Consider the following 19,481-nt stretch of genomic DNA (forward strand, 5'->3'; position numbering starts at 1 on the left):
ATTCATAGTAATTCTACATTATATAACAATCTGCATACAGCGTAGCTTACATCTCCCCTTTCTACCTCCCACTGAACTACAAAAAATAATTGACTTTATCTGAGTGAAACTGGTGAAGGATTCTACTTTGTAGAGCACACTATTGACTTGTAGCTTTAGAAGCAAAGTCATAAAAAAGTAACATGGACATTCACTTACAGATTTCCATAGATCCTAATGAATGGTCTACACTTCTGCTCTGGAAGCAACTACAAGACTGGAGTAAAATACCAACCAATGAAATAATGGAAAGCGACGTAGTTATAGCAGCTAGTAAATAAATGCAGACTTAATATGGGACCCATGCCGATACGCTCCATGTATCCTTTTGGAAAGGTAAGGACCGAGGGTGTTCAGCTTAATCTACTACAGACATTTTTTTCTGGAATTTGAAGCGTGAACTGAGAGCAAGTAATATGTGTTATCTGTGGTTTTATTTAAAACAAAATAATTCACTTTCTTAAAAGAAAATTCTCCTTCCTGTCCAAATTTCATATTCACGAGAATTCTAAATGAACGTTTCTGCATTTCAATTCTAATCTACTTCATCAGAGTATTACAAAAACTAACACAGATGCAAATCTGCCCACTGCCCTGCCATCCTGCAGCAACAATTGTTAATTGGAAGTTTTGGTTCGGGGTGTTTCTGAAAACATCAATGAACATCCTGCTGCGTAGAGGAATAAACAAAACCCAACCAAGTTATAATTGTCTACAAAATTTAGAGGCAGTAGGCCGAAAAATGAAAGATGACAGATGTGCATGGCTACTGCTGAGCTTTTTGTTATTGTCTCTAAAGGACTATGTAAACTCTGATTCAGTTTTTCCAATTTTATTTTTTTCCTTTTCCTATTATGGTGTGACTTCAAACTCCAGCTGGTGAAGAAAGTCAGGTACTTAATTTATAAGGCCTTTCTTTGAATTTTGAATATTAAGTTGATAGTTTTGCGCTTTCGTTAATAAAGACGTAAAGTGATCAGCAAGGAGAAAGCAACATATTAAAAAGAATAAAAGCAAAATACAGTTTTAATTTTCAAGTCGCTGCCTAAAAGCCACTGAGAGCATAAAATAAAAGCCATCACAGCTAGAAGTTTAAGCAATGGACGTCTTAAAAATTTCTACAAGGATACACACAAATAATTCTGGGTCTTAAAGAATAGAAGCACAGATACACCCACTGCAGAATCTACTTACACCACTGGATAAATAAACCTTACTTTCTCCCACCTTGATATAAGCACTAATAATCACCAGCATGACTACTTGTGTTTGTATTACTACAATAAATACATTTGCCTATCAAATGTTCTTAGAACTGCAAACCTAAAGTCAACAGAAGGTAAAATGGTAACAGTGCATTACTGTTTTGCAGAAGTGTATTCCAGCTCAAACTAATTCCTTAGGAGCTATACTTTCTTAAGGAATAACATCTCTTTAAAAGCATCAAAATTTAGCAACACGTAGAAAAACAATATGTGAAGTTTTTTGTTGATTCCTTACAAAGTACATTTCAGCTGCCCAGCTTTTATCCTAAATGCCATGAAGAATTAGCCACTGAAATAATGAATTCAAGATTTCGGATTTCAGAATTTAAAGTGTATTTGAATAGTGGTGAAAGGAGCCTCAACGTTACCTTTTTCTGATTCCAACAAGACAGAATAAATATGCTGACGAGCAGGGCGATAGATGAGTGACTGTCCAGGAATCTCTGTATCACAGTCATCTTCCAAAGAGTTGCTGCACTCCACCACTCCATTACTCAGGATATTGAAGATTACATGATTTTCAGATTGGATGTGATGTTCTTTAGCTAACTGTTTGTTCAAAGAAAGAAGGCATTATATTCACAAGTGAGAACAATCAAATAGTAAGAACAGAAAAAAACAAATGCATTTGCTACTGGAAGACACCGTAGATGTAGAAAAATGAACTTTCAGTGACTGGCTTAACATAGGATTTATGCAGCAAGAGGAAGGCGTTTTTTAATGAAGCTTCTAAACATTAATATTTTCATACAGTAGTAGCTCAGCACAATGCTAGAGAACTTCAACCCTTAAAATGAAAAATAAACCAAGAAATAATGACCTCTTGCCATAAAGACCACGTGATATGTTCTCTTAAGGAGTAAGGATATTACTACCATTGTCCTGGCTGTAATCCAACATAGATGATTATATTCTACCTAATTTTTCCTTGCACTTCAAACACAGCGTTTTTCAGCATTTCATTAGGATGTACTGATGTTTTGTTTTTTTTTTCCAATAGTATCTTCTATTTAACTAGTACATGAAAAATTACACCTATTCTATTTGTGTGTGGTTAACATCAAACCCAGGCATCAGCACTTGAGCTGAAAGGAGCATTTGCATAGGTTTTAATTTAACTTTTAAGTGTGTCGGAGTCTTTCTGAAAAGGAAAATAAACATTATAGGATTACATGATAGTAAAATAGTGAGGAAACAGAAAAACAGTTTTAAAGGAAATTAAGTATGACAGACAAAAAAAACTCTCTCTTTGAAGCCTCCACATACCTAACAAAACAGGGACTAACAGTAACAGCTACCTTCTCCTTTACACTTTTTAATTAAACTTCCATACATTCTCTTAATTGCCATGAATTAGCAGTTATACACTAATCTTACCACTGTTGTATAGACTCAGATGCAATGTAGCCCAGTTGGTGTAAAGATGAGTGCATGTGTTGGCAGCAGTTTTCTCTACTATCCGGGCAGGCAACCCTAGTTAATATATCCAATCTGCCCATGGTACCTCTTCACAACCCAACACCAGTGCATCTCTGCCATGTGGGAAGCCATATGTGAAACTTCTTCATGCAGACCTGCCCTTTAAGGATTAACAGGCCACTGCTTTTAGTTAATATGTGGACAATGTATCTGAACAGTAATTAGCATGGTCCCAAAATTATGAAATATAGATTTATTGGAAGCTTTTCCAACTCCTCCATGACAGCAATTCCAAATTCCACATTCTTTGCACAGCTCCCCTTAGGTGCTTTGACTGCCTGTGCCAGGCACAGCCAAGCAGACCATTAACCAGCTGTACCTGCAGGTTCTCAAAGTAAAAAGCAAGTTATTCCACTGTACAGTACATGGAAAGTACGTCTCTTTGCCCAGCTGTGGGCCCATACATGTGCTGCTTCCCATTATTTGACCTGTCTGATACTTCAAAAAGAGAGGAACAACTTAATTAAAACGCGCTGCATCTGCCCTGAGCATTACATATACAATGCTCCTAATCACGACTTCAGCAAATTTAAATACATAAAAGGTTCAGCATACTCAGTACCAGCTTTCACTAAGCAGTCATTACAACGAAATGCCCAGTAAGCTTTAGAAGCCAAAGTACCTGAAAGATTTCCATGTCTCGACACATGGCTGATTCTTCTTGATCTGAGAATATTTTGGAATTTCTTGCATCAGGAGGAATCCATGGAGATTGCTGCCCTGGCAAAAGATAGGACTCCATTCCTCTGTGAAGTAATGTCTTGTCTGATCCCAGAGGTAGTATGTCTTCCAAGTGTTTCAGGCTGCTGTACGAGCATGGCATTTTGGAGATATAATTTGCTACAGCTAGGATTATGCTTATTCTTCTGCTGTAGTTCCTATTCCTGGAGGGACAGGTAACTAAACATTTACGCCAAAAGCCTTCCAGCAAGTTTTCTGGAACAACATCATTGCCAAGCAAGCAAGCAAAGAGAGGAAGGTGCTTCATACTAAGACCTAGTGCACGGCAAACATCTTCTCTGGAGTACATAACAGTGACCAGTCTGTCCAAGCAGAGCTTCTCAATGGAAAAATAAGGAGATGTATTATAGATGAGGTAGTCACTATCTTGCCCAAGGATTCCCATGCAGTTATGTTCCAAAGCATACGCAGCCACCTCAAAGTCAGCCTCTTGCAATGTGCACACAGTTTTTTGACCAAGTGACTTTAGGGCAAACCGTGTAAAAGTAGGCAAAGCTGAGGGAAGAACAAACATTCCTCTCCCCGGCTGTTTCCTGTGAGTCTTGATAAACTGAAATAGGTCGGCTATTTCCTTGTTATTCTGCTGCCTCCGTTTGATCCACTCATCTCTTTTTTTCTCTTCTACCACTCCATCAAAGAAAAACACCAACTCGATACCAGCTGCTTTAAAAGTGTCAATAAAATCCTCTAAAACCGTAAGGTACTCTCGCCATTGGCCCCCACACACCCAGGATTCTGGTGTGTACCAGTGTCGAACACAACTCATGGCATCTACTACAATAACAGGCAGGACATCCGGATGATCGATGCGGTGTTTTTCTGCCATCTCTTTCAGATCTACCATCCTGCACGCATCAGGGCAAACTCTCGCCACAAATCCCTGCAAACCTTTAATGCCCATGGTTGATTTTTGAAGCTCGCAGCAGCCTAAAAGGAGAAAAAATAAAAACAGCATTCCAAAATGCATCACTGAGAAATGCTACAGTTGGAAAAACAGCTCGGAAATTGAACGATGTTTTCTGCTTTTGCTAATAGCTGGCTCTTTTCTCTTTTCTCTTTAAAGCGTCACATCCAGTTTTCTTCCCATCACCAATGGAATACACAGCCCATTTGTTTTGCCTCCCATCTCCACTTTGTTTCTAAAAACCTCATTACATATTATTAGCTTGGCACAGCTTTAATATTAGATGCGCTTTTTTATCGCAACGCTATTTTAAAGGACTCTGCAACACAATCTGGAAGAAACAAGTTGATTTTCTCACTGAGCTTCACTTTCTTCTTTATTCTCCAAAACACCTGTTTTGCTTTCATGTTAACTTTACTTAAAAGTTGAATGCCTCTTCGGTTAGTGACCATGTTCACTATGTTTTAATGAATCAGCTTAATCAATTTTGTTTTGTTTTTCACACTGCTCAGACATTTCAGTTACGGGTTGTCTCCGGAGCATTGCACTGCTACACTGAAACAGCTGCCCAGGGGAGCGGTGGAGTCACCCTCTCAGGTGGTGTTTAAGGAAAGGGAAGATGCTGTACTTAGGGACATGGTTTTGTGGGCATATCGGTGGTAGGTGGTCGGTTGGACCAGATGATCTTAGAAATCTTGGGGTTGGAAGGGGTGTCTAGACCAACCCACAAAGAAGTAGGACTAAAATGCTTTATGTTGGAATGCTGCATTTCTTGAGAGAACATATATTGTGTAATTAAGGCTGAATGCTTGTTACTTTTGTGAGACAGACATTTCATGTTAACGGAGGATTTTAGCTGCAAAGCTACCAAGTGCATGAGCTTGAGGGGGAAAAACATTGACTCCTCTGTGACCCAAAATAGCCAGTTTATCTCTAACTGTTTGTGTAGGCCTGAAGATCCTGAGCATCCCTACACCTGGATATAAAATACCACCCGTGGCCTTTGCAAGCAGACAACCTGCGCTACCACAGCCGTGCTATGCCCACACAACACCGTGCCCCATAGCAAAGGGCAGCCAACAGCACTCCGCCCCAAGAGCGCAGCCCACCACTTCCCGCTCACACGCACCGCCACCCCCGCAGCCCCAACGCTCTCTGAGGACAGCGAACAAGCCGGCTGAGGTGCGAGCCGCCCCGGGGGACACCGTGCTGCCGGCGGAGAACGACACCCCGCTCCGACCCACCCCCGAGCGCCCCTCAGCACCACCCGGCGCTGCACCCCGGCACTGACCCGAACAGGCCCTTCCGCTTCAACGAGGGCGGAGCCGCGCATGCGTGCAGCCGCAGGGCCGCGTCGGGCCTGGGGAGCTGCGGGTTGGGGGGTGCGAGCCTGTTCGCCTCACAGCGGCGGCCTGGGGCAGGGGGACAGTCTCGGGGTCGTTTGTGCCCCAAAACAAACCTGGACCGTGGATTTGCACCAAAGTGATCTGGATAAAAAATTAAAGAGTCCCAGCCTTGCGTCTGATTATGTCATTTTGTATTTGTGCCTGTGTTTGCAGGGAAAAAACAGCCGAGTTTGACCAACAAAGTGACCCCTGCGACCCTGTGGGGGGGCGGGCAGTGTGAGGCGGGGGTAGGTTTGCCATGCTTGAGGAGCCCTGTGTCCCCACTGCCTGCCCACCTCAGCCCACAGCCAACAGGTGGGGCCTGGATTGCTCCACATGTTCTCAGGCGAAGGAGGGGAGCGCGGCAGGCTGAGATCTGCTGTTATTGCCAGGGAAAAATTAACCAGAGCTGTGCTCTGGGGAGCGCAGATTAATATATTTGGTGGCTCGGCGCGCACAAAGCCTGGCTATTGTGGCCATGTCTGAATGCCTGTGAATAGGACGGAGCATATGTGGCCTGTCACCGCAGGTGCCCACATCTGTTCATCTCCGGGCAGATGCTCTGAGAAAAGCAGAGAGCATTTCCAAATGCACGGCCCGCCCCGTCCGTACCCATCCTCTGCCTCATAATCACCTTCTGTGGAGCCCTCTCCCCTGCGCAGAGATGCGGGCAGAAGTAAAAACAACACAGTTTGGAAGTGGCTTCAGAGAGCCCTGCAAACATACAAACAAACTGTTGCCCCCCTATCACCCTCCCTCCCCCCTCCCATGGTTTATTAGTGGCAGGTTCTGCCCTGCAGCCAGCACACAATGTGTGCACTGAGCGAGGGGGGGCTGCAGGGGACAGAAAAACCCCTCATGCATGAAACGTACAGTACAGCGGCACGCTGCACGGCCTGCAGGCAAGGAGCAGGGCTGGGGGAGCACTTTGCAGTCACTCTTTGGGGTTTCGGCTTATCATGATGATAAGTAAAGCCAGGGAAAAGACAAGAAGGTGTTTCCCTAGGTGAAATAGTGAATGCATTAAGAATTGCTGCGGGGAGGAGTATTCCTAGTCTCAGTGTCAAAGTGCAGAGCACTTTTCTGAGAAGTACTATAAGTTTCCCTGTGTGCACAATGTGAGTCTGCTCACACCTCCCATTCCATGGCCTCAGCATCAGGGCCGGCCTGGTCCAGCCCTATGGGGGCTGCAGGTTTGTCCTGGCTATCAGAGGGTGCCTCAAATTGGTAGGCACCGTTCATGCTCCTCACACAGTTCCCGGTTCCTGAGGAACAAGTGTGGGGTTAAAAAGGTGAAAGAGGCTGCTTCTGTGGTAGAGAGGCTGAGCTGCACTCTAACGGGTGCAGTGATTTGTCCCCACATCCCTTCTGCAGAAGCGAGGAAGGAGATTTTGACAGATGGGTTGGTTGCTGGGGAGTGGGTCTTCATGCAAGCTGGGCACCCTGGAGAAGGCATCTTCCCTGGGGAGAGAGCCCAAGGGCCTGAGGCACGGGAAAGAGCCGAGGAGCCCTGTACGGGATGCCTGGAGCCTCACAGCAGGTTCTGCTTCTCGCTTCCCACAGTGTGCCCCTAAAGGATGTGCATCGCGATCCGTCCCGTTTTGGAAAAGCACACACACACACACACACACACGAGCGGCCAATTTTAGCCCTCGCGGTTTCCCACGAGCGAAATCTCATCGGAGACGAAGCAGGGAGCAAAACCCAAACAAACACGGAGCGCAGGGAAACGGGAGGGGGGATAGTGAGGGGGGGCTCACTTTCTCCTCGTGCGCCATCGGTAAAACACATATAGGGGCCACTTCGGGATTTGCCCGGGGATGGGTTGGAGAGCAGCTGGCTGCGGTAATCGCATCGGCAGACAAAGGAATGCCCCGCCGGTCCTGGGATCACAGGTAAACACACGGCCATTGTCATGGAAATGAGGGGCGAGGATAGGGCCGGAGCAGATGATTTGCGATTTGAAAAAGGGGGCTGGGGGGGGAGGGAAGGCCCGGAGCTGCTTATCTATCATCTGGCCTCGCTGTGTGCCAGCTGAGCCACGCGACTGCCCTTTCTTATTCTAATCAGCACATGCCTTTGCAACTTTGGGCTAACCTACATGCACAACTCCGTAATCCCCTCCCGCACACGGCAGGCGCGGCCCCGGGGCACCGTGTGCGGGGTCCGGCGGTGGCCGAGCACCGCCCGGGGCAACGCGATGCTAGCGCCCGGCCCCGGGGAGCACCGGGATGGCCGGGACAGGTGACGCGGGGCCGAGGCCTCACGCATGCCTCCGTAGGGGCCGGGGGGCTAATTAAAATATTATGCACACTCGGCTACACATAGCTCCACACGTAGGCACCGTTCGCCATATGCCCGCGCCCCCCCCACCCCCCTCCGGCCCCGGGAAGAAGGGCAGGGTCGGGGGGGGGGGGAGACCTTCATCCTCTGCTCCCCCTCCCCGCTTTGAAGTGACTTTTTCCATCTTCAGATTTGCCGAAGGGAGAGCGATCCACCAGGGAGGGCGGCAACCCAGCCGTCCCGGCCGGGGGTGGTCACCGCGCAGTCCCCGCTCCGCACACCGCGAGCGAGCACCTCCGCGGGGGCGGCCCGGGGGAGCGGGGTGCGGAGACACGCGGTTGGGAGCGAAAAAGCGCCATTTGGTTGGGAGCAGATGGCTGGCTGGGGGGCTGATCGCGTCTAAAGGCGTGTCATCCCCCTTCAGCGAGAATCCCTAAGGACTCCCCTTGTCTTCAAAATCAATGAAAATTAAAGTGCAGAGAATGGATGAATAGTTAGACCTCGAGTCCCTCCTTTGTTCGCCTCAGCTACTGGTGGGCAGGAGTTAAACTACAACAGCCTCCTATAGAAACACTTAAGTTAAACAGTCTCCCCGTTAGCCCGGCATCTGAAAGAGAGAGGGAGAGGGGGGAAAAAAGCAGAAAAAGGAGCTTTCTGCTTGATTTCCCCAATACAGAATCGCGTGGCATAAATTAAGCCGGAGAAGAATGAGCGCCGTGGGCAGGATCCTGCCGGCTCTCACGGCGCCTTTCAGTCACGCTCAGCAGCGGTAATCGAGAAATCTGTGCCACGTCAGTTTAACAAATACCCGGTGTCGTGGGGGGGGAGGGGTTGCGGGGTGGGGGGGTGGTCGCAATTCGGGGGCACGGTTTTACGGGGCTTTTCTTCTTTTTTTTCCCCCCCTTTGCTGTGTGAAAGCCATCGCGCGTGGAACTTTTTATTTCCACTTTCTTAAGCAAGGGGATGCTCACGGACCAACTTTCTATCCCTCTCCTAGGCTAAAAGATCCTTGTTGATCCTCGGCAGATCCATCCGCCCTCGGATCTCAGCTATTGCCACCCCTCCGCCCCACTCGCTTGGTAAACCCGATACGGAGGGAGTCTGGGTGTGTTGTTGTGGTGGTTTTTTTTTTTCCCCCTTCCCTTCCACGAGGATAACGCCGCAGTTAAGTTGGCGGAGCGGCACTGTCGCTAGGTGGCAAAAGCAACGTGCGATCGAGGCCGCAGCAGCCGCTCTCCCAGCTCCGCCGCCGGGCACAGCCCCGCTCGCCCCCGGCCGCATCCTCGGGCCGGGCACGGGGAAACGTAAAACATTCCGGCACAGCGCAGCCTCCGAGCACCGGGACTGGGGGGAAGAGCTTCTCCTCGGGTACCTGCGTGCAGGTGGCTGGCTGGAGCGGAGCTGGATTTAGAGGAGAGAAGGCAGTGCCCGCCTGGGTCCCGAGGCTGCACAGCCGCGTGGGCAGCGGCGGTCCAGGAGCAGGCAGTGAACGAGGCTGAATGGGCTCATTAGCGATTTTCTTTTAATTGGTATTACCCGATGCTTTTACTTGAAGAAGTCTTTAAGATTTTTCTTTCTTTCTTTCCCTAGCGCATTGTAACATAATTTGTGATCAAGACATCTGCTTCAATGAAAGTCACATTTTGCCATGCAAATGCACGTTCCCACCCAATAAAGTCGCCATAATAAGGCTTTGAGCACGGCATACCTACAGTGAGGTTATTGTAGCCAAATCCTCTCCTTTCGCACACCAGCTTAATCTGCGCTGAAACGCTCTGGTACAATTAAAATGACATTTAGGGAGACAGTTACACCTTGCATCCTAATGAACCCCCGGCCGAAGGTGTTTCGCAGAGGGCCCGACAAAGCGGCACAGCCCGTGCCAGAGCCGCCCCGCAAACTTTTATCCCCGATCGCATCCGTCATTAAGGAGCTTCTTGAAGGGGAATCGGCCCTACCCCTCTCATCTCCTCTCCACCGAACTACCTCGCGATGTTTTTACGACCGAAACAAAAGTTGCAGTGTCTGAGAGATACGGGAAAAAATAATAAGGGGACGGTTGGGGTAAAGTCTTTTTTTTTTCTTCTTCTTCTTCTTCTCCACGGAGCGGGGAAGTGCTGGAAGGGATTGCTTTAAAAAATGTGCGGACATTGTTGTAGAGGCAGCAGCGTGCGCCGAGGGGAGCTCTTTCTCTCCCTCGCATTGTGCGGGGAGCAGGTGCTGTCTACATTACCATACAGCTGAGAGCACAAAGAGCTAACTGATTCAGCCCTCACACAATAACAAACGGCCTTAATGACAGCCACGCGAACGACACACACCAAACTCACTTTTTACTAAGCTGAAGCAGGAAAAAAAAAAAAAAAAAAAAAAAAAAAAAAAAGAAGAAAAAAAAAAAGAGAGAGAGGGAGAGGCCGAGGTTGTTGGCGATGATGATAATAATCATAGAGGGGTGCAGGACCCTGGAGGAGCGGGGAGCTCTTCCCGGCGGCGGTGCTCGTGGAGACGGGAGCCGTAAGCCCCGCAGCCCCCGTTCACCGCTCCCGGCGGAGCTCCCGGGGCCGGGGGAGAGGGGGGGAGCTGCGGGCACCGCCGGGATCCCGCGGTCCTCCGCTCCGCTGCCGGGACGGGGGCTGCGAGCGGAGCGCGGGGACGGGCAAACCCGACTCGGGGTCCGCGCCGTTCGCCCCCCGCTCCCACCCATCTCGCCGACGCCGGGGGAAACGCGTTGCGAACGGAAAGGGATCGGGTTCCCCCCGCTGCGGCTCGCTGCCGGCCCCGGCCCCGCGGAGCCCCCCGGCACCGGCCGCGGTCTCCGAGGCGCTTCTCGGAGCGGTGGCGGCGGTGCCGGGTCCGCCGCCCGGTGCGGCGGGGGTGCCGCCCCTCTCCCCGTAGCAGAAGGGGGATTCTCGCGGTTCCCGAATTTGTAGGAATGTAAATGAGCACGTTTTGTGAGCGCGGAGGGGAGGGGGAGGAGGGTTGCACATTTTACAGCTCACTGACCATTTGGCGATCCATTGAGAGGAGGGTTTGGAAAAGTGGCTCCTTTGTGACAGCTCCAGCCAGATTGGGGGGCTGCTCATTTGCATCTCATTATGCATGCGGGCGGCCGGCGGGATATAAGGGAGGCCGGCGCCCACGGAGAGGCAGATCCTTCGCGTTCACCCTCGGAGAGAGCCGCGGGGCCGCGGCGCAGAGCGGGCACCCCCTGCCCCCCCGCAGGAGCACACCCGGACACGCTCCGTGCGCCGCTATTGAGACACGAGCTTATTTGTGTTGGCTGGGATTCTTCTCAAAACAAAAGTCAGCCCACAACAACGAACGAGCGGGAGCTTCTTTTGCAATTAATAATAATAATAAAAACAATAAAAAGAAAAGAGAGGAAAAAAAAAAACAAACCAAAAAACCAAAAACCACAAAAAAAAAAGGATCAAGTCTCCAACGTGACCCGCTGCCGTCGCTGCCGCTTGACACCTTCCAGCCCCGACGTGCGCAGGGCGAGCGCTGCCGTTCGGAGCAGCTCAGAGCCGGGCACAGCAGCCCCGCACCGCTCCGGGAATTATCGCCGCTGCAGCCCCGTCCCGCGTTGTCTCTGCGGAGGGATTTCCAGAGCGCCGATTTGTGACCTTCCTTGGGAAGCCTCTTCTCTGCCTCCGTTGGGAATTAAGTTGCTTTTGTTTCATTTTTCATTTTTTTTTTTAATTATTATTATTTTCTTCCTGGAGAAAAGGAGGAGCGCCGTGGATTGGGCAAGAAAAAGAGTTTAGCAGATTAATCTTAAAACTTTTTTTTTTCTTCTTTATTTTTTTCTCCCCCCCACCCCCCTCTTTCTTTCTTTTTCTTTTGCCATCCGAAAGAGCTGTCAGCCGCCTCCAGGCTGCACCTAGAGGTGTCGGTAGGGGGATATAACAGTCAGAGACCCTCCTGAAAGCAGGAGACGGGACAGTACCCCCTCCGTCTCTGCGGGGCGGCTGTGGCCCCTCCGTTCTTTCCCCCTCCCCGAGAGACACTCTTCCTTTCCCTCCACGAAGACACAAGGGCAGGAACGCGAGCGCTGCCCCTCCGCCATGGGAGGCCGCTTCCTGCTGACGCTCGCCTTCCTCTCGGCGCTGCTGTGCCGCTGCCAGGTAAGTGCCGCCCGCCGTCCCCCGACGGGACCGGCCGGAGGGAGCGGGGAGGGACACCGGCTGCTGCCCCGCTCGCAGGGGTCGCTCCGCGGGCTGACGGCCGCTGTCCTCGGCAGGTTGACGGCTCCGGGGTGTTCGAGCTGAAGCTGCAGGAGTTTGTCAACAAGAAGGGGCTGCTCAATAATCGCAACTGCTGCCGGGGGGGTGGCCCCGGAGGCGCCGGGCTGCAGCAGTGCGACTGCAAGACCTTCTTCCGCGTCTGTCTGAAGCACTACCAGGCCAGCGTCTCCCCCGAGCCTCCCTGCACCTACGGCAGCGCCATCACCCCCGTCCTCGGTGCCAACTCCTTCAGCGTCCCCGACGGCGCGGGCGGCGCCGACCCCGCCTTCAGCAACCCCATCCGCTTCCCCTTCGGCTTCACCTGGCCCGTAAGTGTTGGGGCGCGGGGAGGGGATTGAGGGGGGGCCTTCCCTGGCTGCACGAGCGGCGCTGCCCCCCAGCCGTGCCCGCCCTCACGGTTGTCTGTGCTCCTTCTTTCCCCAGGGCACCTTCTCGCTCATCATCGAGGCTCTGCACACCGACTCACCCGACGACCTCACCACAGGTACCCGGCCCCACGCGCTCTCTTCTCCCCGTCCTTCCCTCCCGCTGAGCATCTCCCCTTGCCCAGTCCGTTTCGGGCTGTCTCATCCCTCATCTCTCCGCTCTCGTGCAGAAAACCCCGAGCGCCTCATCAGCCGCCTGGCCACCCAGAGGCACCTGGCGGTAGGCGAGGAGTGGTCCCAGGACCTGCACAGCAGCGGCCGCACCGACCTCAAGTACTCCTATCGCTTTGTGTGTGATGAGCACTACTACGGGGAAGGCTGCTCTGTCTTCTGCCGGCCCCGTGACGATGCCTTCGGTCACTTCACCTGTGGAGAGCGTGGCGAGAAGGTCTGCAACCCAGGCTGGAAGGGCCAGTACTGCACTGAGCGTGAGTGTCCCTCTCGTGTCCCCTAAGCTCTCTGGGGGGGATCTCTAACCTCAGACTCTGTGGAGAGGCAGGTGTGTATGTTGCGAGGTGCAGGCTTCGTCCATGTGGAGCACAGGCAGTCCTCAGCATTAGCACAGAAACTTAAGCAGACACATCTCAGGCTAACAAAATGGCAGTGCCAACATCTCTTGCTTGCTCAGTTGCCAAGCTGATGGCAATATGTTCAACAATTACTTGGGGATGTATGACATCCATGGGTATGCAGCTCCAGGACAGGACCTGGGAGTTAGATTAGGTGACCTTTAAAGGTCCCTTCCATCTGAAATGACTCTAAAGACCTCGGCTTTGGCAGCATCCCCATGGCAAGTCTAGAGGATTGCTGTGGCCTGATGTCTTCCCACCTTGCACTGAATAGAGCAGTGGGATACCCAAGATGTCCTCTGCGGCCTTCAGGCCATATACTGCTCCTTTGGGACACTCACACACTGCCACTGCCAGGGTGATTGCACCCAGGGCCACCAGAACACTCAGCTTCTTCCCCAGCACTCTCCTGCTACCAGCATGAGTAGGCCATGGGACGTGAGTCTTGAGTGAGCCCGAGCTTGAAGCTGTTGAGGAATGCAGTGTATTGGTACAGCAGGGAAAGCTGGGGCAGGGAGCAGATCCCAGAGGGACACGCAGACGTGGTTGCCAGGTACTGTTGGTTTTACAAGGGGAGCCCTCTGTAGATACGCAGCTGTGTACAGGCAGATGGATGCTCAGCTCCCACTGTGGTGTGTGGTGGCATTCTGCGTGTGCACACTGAGGCGTGCGGGCAGATGACACCGGGTGAGCCCTCAGGCAGGCAGAGAGAACAGTCACAGCCCATAAAGCACCGTGGTCCCGGCTGAGCTGCTATCACCCGGCCCAGACCAATTTGCTCACACTGCTCGTGGCTGCTGAGATGCTTTTAGCAGTTCATCTTAACGATGTTGCACAATAAGCAGCAGGCAAAGAGAGCTTTCGTTTCCTTCGATAGCATTTTAAATAGGAACTAGAACCTTTCCCATGATCAAAAGTGCTTGTCCCGGCTGTGTCAGGGGGTGGGGTGAGAGGAAGCCCTTTGATAACGAGTGCTGTCAGCACTGGGGATGCCTGCGCACCACCGCTCTGCTCGGCGCTGCCCATCTCTGTGCAGAGGACGCGGCTCCCGAGCCGTGTTTATGTGTGCATGCGAAAAGAATGTCTTCCCGTTAGCGAACCGAGCTGGCAGTGGCAGATTGCTTCCCGTCTCCTTGCCCTCGGCTCCATTCTTTCCAACTTGGAGGCGATCTGATTATCAGCACCGATTCTTTCTTTCCCCTCCCCCTTCCCCCCCAACTTCCCCGCCTTCCCCTTGCATGCCATTGTCTCCGGCTGGCTTTGTTGAATTAAAACTTTGCAGTGCCTGCTTAATGAGTTCCATAACCAGGCAAAGTAATGAGCAGAAGTCCCTTTCTCCCTCCCCTCTCCTCCCTCCCGCTGGCCCGCTTACCTCCTCACCATGCTCGGAGCTGCCCGCTCCTGTTCCAAGCGGGAGGGGGGGGGAGGGGGGTGGAGGGAGGAGGGAGGAAGAACTTTAGACTTATTTATTTGAATAAGAAAAAAAGTTTTTGCAGCGAAATCACGCGCGTGCCATAGATTAGCCGTGGGCAGGGATAGGCTGCCCGGCCGCCGGCACCGGCCCCATTGGCTCCGAGGCCGGGGGTATTGTTGCAGCGGGGCAGCTGCTGGGAGAGAATAGACAATAGAGCAGCTGTCTTGCACTGGCACCCTGCACACCAGCTGTCCACTCTTATCTGCACACACACTTTCGGGGGATATTAAGAGGTGGAGCTGTGTGCATAGAATTGGAAAAAAGGACTTCTGACCCTCGCTGGGAAGGGAAGGGGGGCGAGGGGCTGCGGGGAAGGCAGCAATTGTGAGCCTTCTTTTGTCTGTGTGCAACTGTATTAAGAAGAATGCTCATCCCTGGCGATAAGTAAAGTGCCCGGCTACCAGGCGAGATCAATACTCCTGCAGGCTCCAGAGATTAACTCAGCTGCTATTAACTGCCCGGCCCCCCACCCACGGGGTGCTCTCGGGAGGGGACTCTGCAAGGGGAGGTGGTGGGCCCTGGCGCTCAACCCTTCCCTCCTTCCTCTGTTCACAGCGATTTGCCTGCCCGGGTGTGACGAGCAGCACGGCTTCTGCGACAAGCCTGGGGAATGCAAGTAAGTTTTCTGCTCCCCCCTTCCTCCCTTCTTTGTCTTTAGCTTGGAAGCAGCAGTCCTGCGAGGGTCAGCTTCGACACCTTTCTTCATCTGAGACAGTAACTTAAATAATCCAGGTGATGCTAGATCGAGGCATTAATCTACAAGTCAAACATCGGCGCCATTAATATTAACCTAATGAGTTTACGGCGCTGCGTGTAAGGTTTGGCTGCTTGTTATTAGAGTAAACAAAATAACCACCTGCAACCGTGGCTCTATCTGAGGAAGTGCAAGAGGTAGCTGGGGCTGATGAAAGCTGATGCTTCAGTTGGACTCATTGACTTTCTCAGATGAAGGATCACTGCAGGCTTTTAGGAAACTTGATCCCCAACATCAGTGTGTTTACAGAGTTTGCGATAGGGTTTCCAAATGTGAGAAGTCTAAATCTGACAACACTTTGTTGTTGACTTTTGCTTTCTTATTTTTTTCCAGGTGCAGAGTGGGCTGGCAGGGCCGATACTGTGATGAGTGCATCCGATACCCAGGCTGCCTGCATGGTACCTGTCAGCAGCCATGGCAGTGCAACTGCCAGGAAGGCTGGGGTGGCCTTTTCTGCAACCAGGGTAAGTTCTTGGGCTTTGCCTGAGCATCTCCCTCCAAAAGCAGAAAGTAGGCAGCTACTTCCAGCTCATGTGTGCTATGCTAGCCTTACAAATGAGCAAGGATTTTAACTGATTTCTCTCTTCTTTAATTAATTATTATTATTTTTAAATCTTTCACAGACCTGAACTACTGCACTCACCACAAGCCGTGCAAGAATGGTGCCACATGCACCAACACTGGTCAGGGGAGCTACACTTGTTCTTGCCGACCTGGGTACACAGGCTCCAGCTGTGAGATTGAAATCAATGAATGTGATGCCAACCCATGCAAGAATGGTGGAAGCTGCACTGTAAGTTTGAGTTGCTTGTGCTGGGTGAAGCCCCAGGAGATGAATCAATGTCAATTCGACTTATTTTTGAAGTTCTCTTTTGTATTTTAAGCCAACTTCAGGTAAATGTTTTCAACGTTTATCATGTCTTTCCCTCAGGATCTCGAGAACAGCTATTCCTGTACCTGCCCCCCAGGCTTCTATGGTAAAAACTGTGAGCTGAGTGCAATGACTTGTGCTGATGGACCGTGCTTCAATGGAGGGCGATGCACTGACAACCCTGATGGTGGATACAGCTGCCGCTGCCCATTGGGTTATTCTGGGTTCAACTGTGAAAAGAAAATCGATTACTGCAGTTCCAGCCCTTGTGCTAATGGTAAGGCCAAACATACTATGGTGACATTCTAAAAGGAGACCATCCAGTCACTTTGCCTTTTGGTCTAGGGCTCGTAATGAGGCCCAGTGATAAACCATGGACCATGCCATGTCAGTATTTGACTCAGTGGAGAAATTGCACTTAAAAAGGAATTATGTATTATGGGCCAGAACTTCAGATAGTGTTTTCTTAGGGGGTTATCGTGGCTGTGTAACTTGCCCCAAAACTTCATGCATACAGGTGTGGAGGATTATATTTATAAAGACTCTTTGAAGCCATACAAACACTAAGTATGATTAACTATAATCCAACAATTGCAATCTTCCTGTTTTGATTAAAGTACTTAAAACTTTCTTTAATGCAGTCCTGCTCATTCACTGTCACTGTAACTCTATAACGTGAGATCGTGGTGTGAACCTGATCTGAACTAGCTTCATAGTCCCAGCTAGATGAAATGTCAAAAAAGGAATGGGATGCTGAGTGAAAAATAGATTTGATTAAGAAATACCTTTCTTTAAAAAAAGGTACTTTTTGTGGTGGCTAAGACCTGGAAAAGATGAATCTAGCCTCCCAGAATGGATTCTTTTCACAAGTATGGGCTGTAAGAACAGCTCTGAGAGCAGCAGTTGGGGTGTATTGCGGGGAGGGTCTGAGCACACACCGCTCAACCTTTGTCCCCTTTGCATCTTGCAGGAGCCCAGTGCGTTGATCTGGGGAACTCCTACATATGCCAGTGCCAGGCTGGCTTCACCGGCCGGCACTGTGACGACAACGTGGACGATTGCGCCTCCTTCCCCTGCGTCAATGGAGGGACCTGTCAGGATGGGGTCAACGACTACTCCTGCACCTGCCCCCCGGGATACAACGGGAAGAACTGCAGCACGCCGGTGAGCAGATGCGAGCACAACCCCTGCCACAACGGGGCCACCTGCCACGAGAGAAGCAACCGCTACGTGTGCGAGTGCGCTCGGGGCTACGGCGGCCTCAACTGCCAATTCTTGCTCCCCGAGCCACCTCAGGGACCAGTCATCGTTGACTTCACTGAGAAGTACACAGAGGGCCAGAACAGCCAGTTTCCCTGGATCGCAGTGTGTGCCGGGATTATTCTGGTCCTCATGCTGCTGCTGGGCTGCGCCGCCATCGTTGTCTGCGTCAGGCTGAAGGTGCAGAAAAGGCACCACCAGCCCGAGGCCTGCAGGAGCGAAACGGAGACCATGAACAACCTGGCGAACTGCCAGCGCGAGAAGGACATCTCCATAAGCATCATCGGAGCCACTCAGATTAAAAACACAAATAAGAAAGTAGACTTTCACAGCGATAACTCTGATAAAAATGGCTACAAAGTTAGATACCCATCAGTGGATTACAATTTGGTGCATGAACTCAAGAATGAGGACTCTGTGAAAGAGGAGCATGGCAAATGTGAAGCCAAGTGTGAAACGTATGATTCAGAGGCAGAAGAGAAAAGCGCAGTACAGCTAAAAAGGTATCGTGCTTACTCAAGTGCAGAGGGTGGCTTTACTTTGAAGGGTGCGTGTGTCACTTAAAGGTAGCGTTAAGCAACAGCCATCTGATCTGTGTTGTTTGTTTTTGTCTTCAGTAGTGACACTTCTGAAAGAAAACGGCCAGATTCAGTATATTCCACTTCAAAGGACACAAAGTACCAGTCAGTGTACGTCATATCAGAAGAGAAAGATGAGTGCATCATAGCAACTGAGGTTAGTATCCCACCTGGCAGTCAGACAAATCTTGGTGTGTGATTCCCATCCAGAGCAAGTCAGGGCAGCCAAACCATTCTACCTGCCGCCACACTCATCTGTACCCGCTGAAACGTGGCCACCTTTGGTCTCTGGCACTGCAGATGTTGAAAAAACTTGTTGTGGATTAAGATAAGCGCCAGTGGGGGGTTACAGGGACAGCAATTTTTTCAGGCAAGGGTCTAACTGTAGTGCAGTTGTAGCCTACTAACCCTACTGACTCATTCTTTCATATGCTTCCTGCAGAGCCCGCTTTTGCTTGGCATTGAGGTGAAGTCCTGACCCTCTACATCCTCGTAGTCCTCTTCTTTCTTTTTATTAACCTCTTCTGGTCTCTGCTTGTGTTTTCTCTCAACAGGTGTAAAACAGACATGATATATATGGTAAAGCTTTTGTTCAGAACAATTTCAAAGGAGACGTGCCCCAATGAATGCTGCTGAAAGAGGAATGAGAGCTAGATTCCTTCACTGACTGCTGCTGAGAAACTAAATTCAGGCTTGAGCTGGTTCTCTACTGAAGTTAGCAAAGTGACTGCAAAATAAAGAAACAAGATGGACACCAGGCAAGGGTCTGTGTTCAAGGATTACTGTTGCACTGCCTTTTATGAATTTTATCATTGCACTATGGTCAGTTGCTTTTCTATATATATTTAAATGAATGGACTTAATTACTACATAAGAAGCATGCACTGCCTGAAGTGTATATTTTGGATTCTTATGAGCCAGTCTTTTCTTGAATTAGAGACAGAAACACTGCCTTTATTGTCTTTTTTGATACTAAAATGTGTTTTTACTAGGTGAGAAAAAGTGTGTTATTTTTTTGAATCTGTAAAAATATTTTCCTGATAATTGTAAAGCTCGAGTATTTTGTGATGTTCATTTTTTTTATAATTTAAAGTTTTTGGTAAATATGTACAAAGGCACTTCGGGTCTATGTGACTATATTTTTTTGTATATAAATGTATTTATGGAATATTGTGCAAATGTTATTTGAGGGGTTTTTTTTTCCTTT

At 50.1% G+C, this 19,481-nt stretch overlaps 2 protein-coding genes and 1 long non-coding RNA gene across 8 annotated transcripts in view; 2 read left to right on the forward strand and 1 right to left on the reverse strand.

Annotated features, from left to right (window-relative positions):
- Positions 1-11,204, reverse strand: part of FAM120B (family with sequence similarity 120B) — a 47,953-nt gene extending 36,749 nt beyond the window's left edge. For 3 of the 5 annotated variants that reach the window (XM_032443396.1, XM_032443393.1, XM_032443395.1), the window contains exons 1-3: positions 11,100-11,204; positions 3,406-4,451; positions 1,673-1,853 (exon numbers count right to left, since the gene is read on the reverse strand). In XM_032443396.1, the coding sequence (XP_032299287.1) occupies positions 1,673-1,853; positions 3,406-4,425 (1,201 nt within the window). In that variant the 5' untranslated portion in view covers positions 4,426-4,451; positions 11,100-11,204. Of the gene's footprint in view, positions 1-1,672; positions 1,854-3,405; positions 4,452-5,557; positions 5,578-5,719; positions 5,798-11,099 lie in introns of those variants that run through there. The other 2 variants (XM_015857934.2, XM_032443394.1) reach the window with 2 other exon arrangements.
- Positions 7,430-8,593, forward strand: LOC116653145. Its single transcript, XR_004306546.1, has 2 exons — positions 7,430-7,708; positions 8,287-8,593. It is a non-coding gene; the product is annotated as an uncharacterized LOC116653145 (long non-coding RNA).
- A 908-nt stretch (positions 11,205-12,112) lies between the features above and the next one.
- Positions 12,113-18,988, forward strand: DLL1 (delta like canonical Notch ligand 1). 2 transcript variants are annotated; one of them, XM_015857930.2, is made up of 11 exons: positions 12,113-12,223; positions 12,340-12,651; positions 12,767-12,827; positions 12,939-13,196; positions 15,367-15,427; positions 15,899-16,029; positions 16,189-16,358; positions 16,497-16,713; positions 17,407-18,199; positions 18,314-18,431; positions 18,829-18,988. In XM_015857930.2, the coding sequence occupies exons 1-11, from the start codon at positions 12,164-12,166 to the stop codon at positions 18,832-18,834; spliced, it is 2,187 nt and encodes a 728-aa protein (XP_015713416.1). In that variant the 5' UTR covers positions 12,113-12,163; the 3' UTR covers positions 18,835-18,988. The 2 variants fall into 2 exon arrangements, with proteins under 2 accessions (XP_015713416.1, XP_032299283.1); XM_032443392.1 differs by lacking the exon at positions 18,829-18,988 and having other exon boundaries at positions 18,314-18,822.
- Positions 18,989-19,481: the final 493 nt, after the last annotated feature.

The sequence above is a fragment of the Coturnix japonica genome, chromosome 3, assembly GCF_001577835.2.
Source record: "Coturnix japonica isolate 7356 chromosome 3, Coturnix japonica 2.1, whole genome shotgun sequence".
Lineage (NCBI taxonomy): Eukaryota > Metazoa > Chordata > Aves > Galliformes > Phasianidae > Coturnix > Coturnix japonica.

Bases quoted from the DNA above. Each gene is read 5' to 3' on its own strand.
- DLL1 (XM_032443392.1), top strand. From the start codon at position 12,164: ATGGGAGGCCGCTTCCTGCTGACGCTCGCCTTCCTCTCGGCGCTGCTG. The intron at 12,652-12,766 runs GTAAGTGTTGGG...TTCTTTCCCCAG, and splicing joins CCTTCGGCTTCACCTGGCCC to GGCACCTTCTCGCTCATCAT. The intron at 12,828-12,938 runs GTACCCGGCCCC...GCTCTCGTGCAG, and splicing joins ACCCGACGACCTCACCACAG to AAAACCCCGAGCGCCTCATC.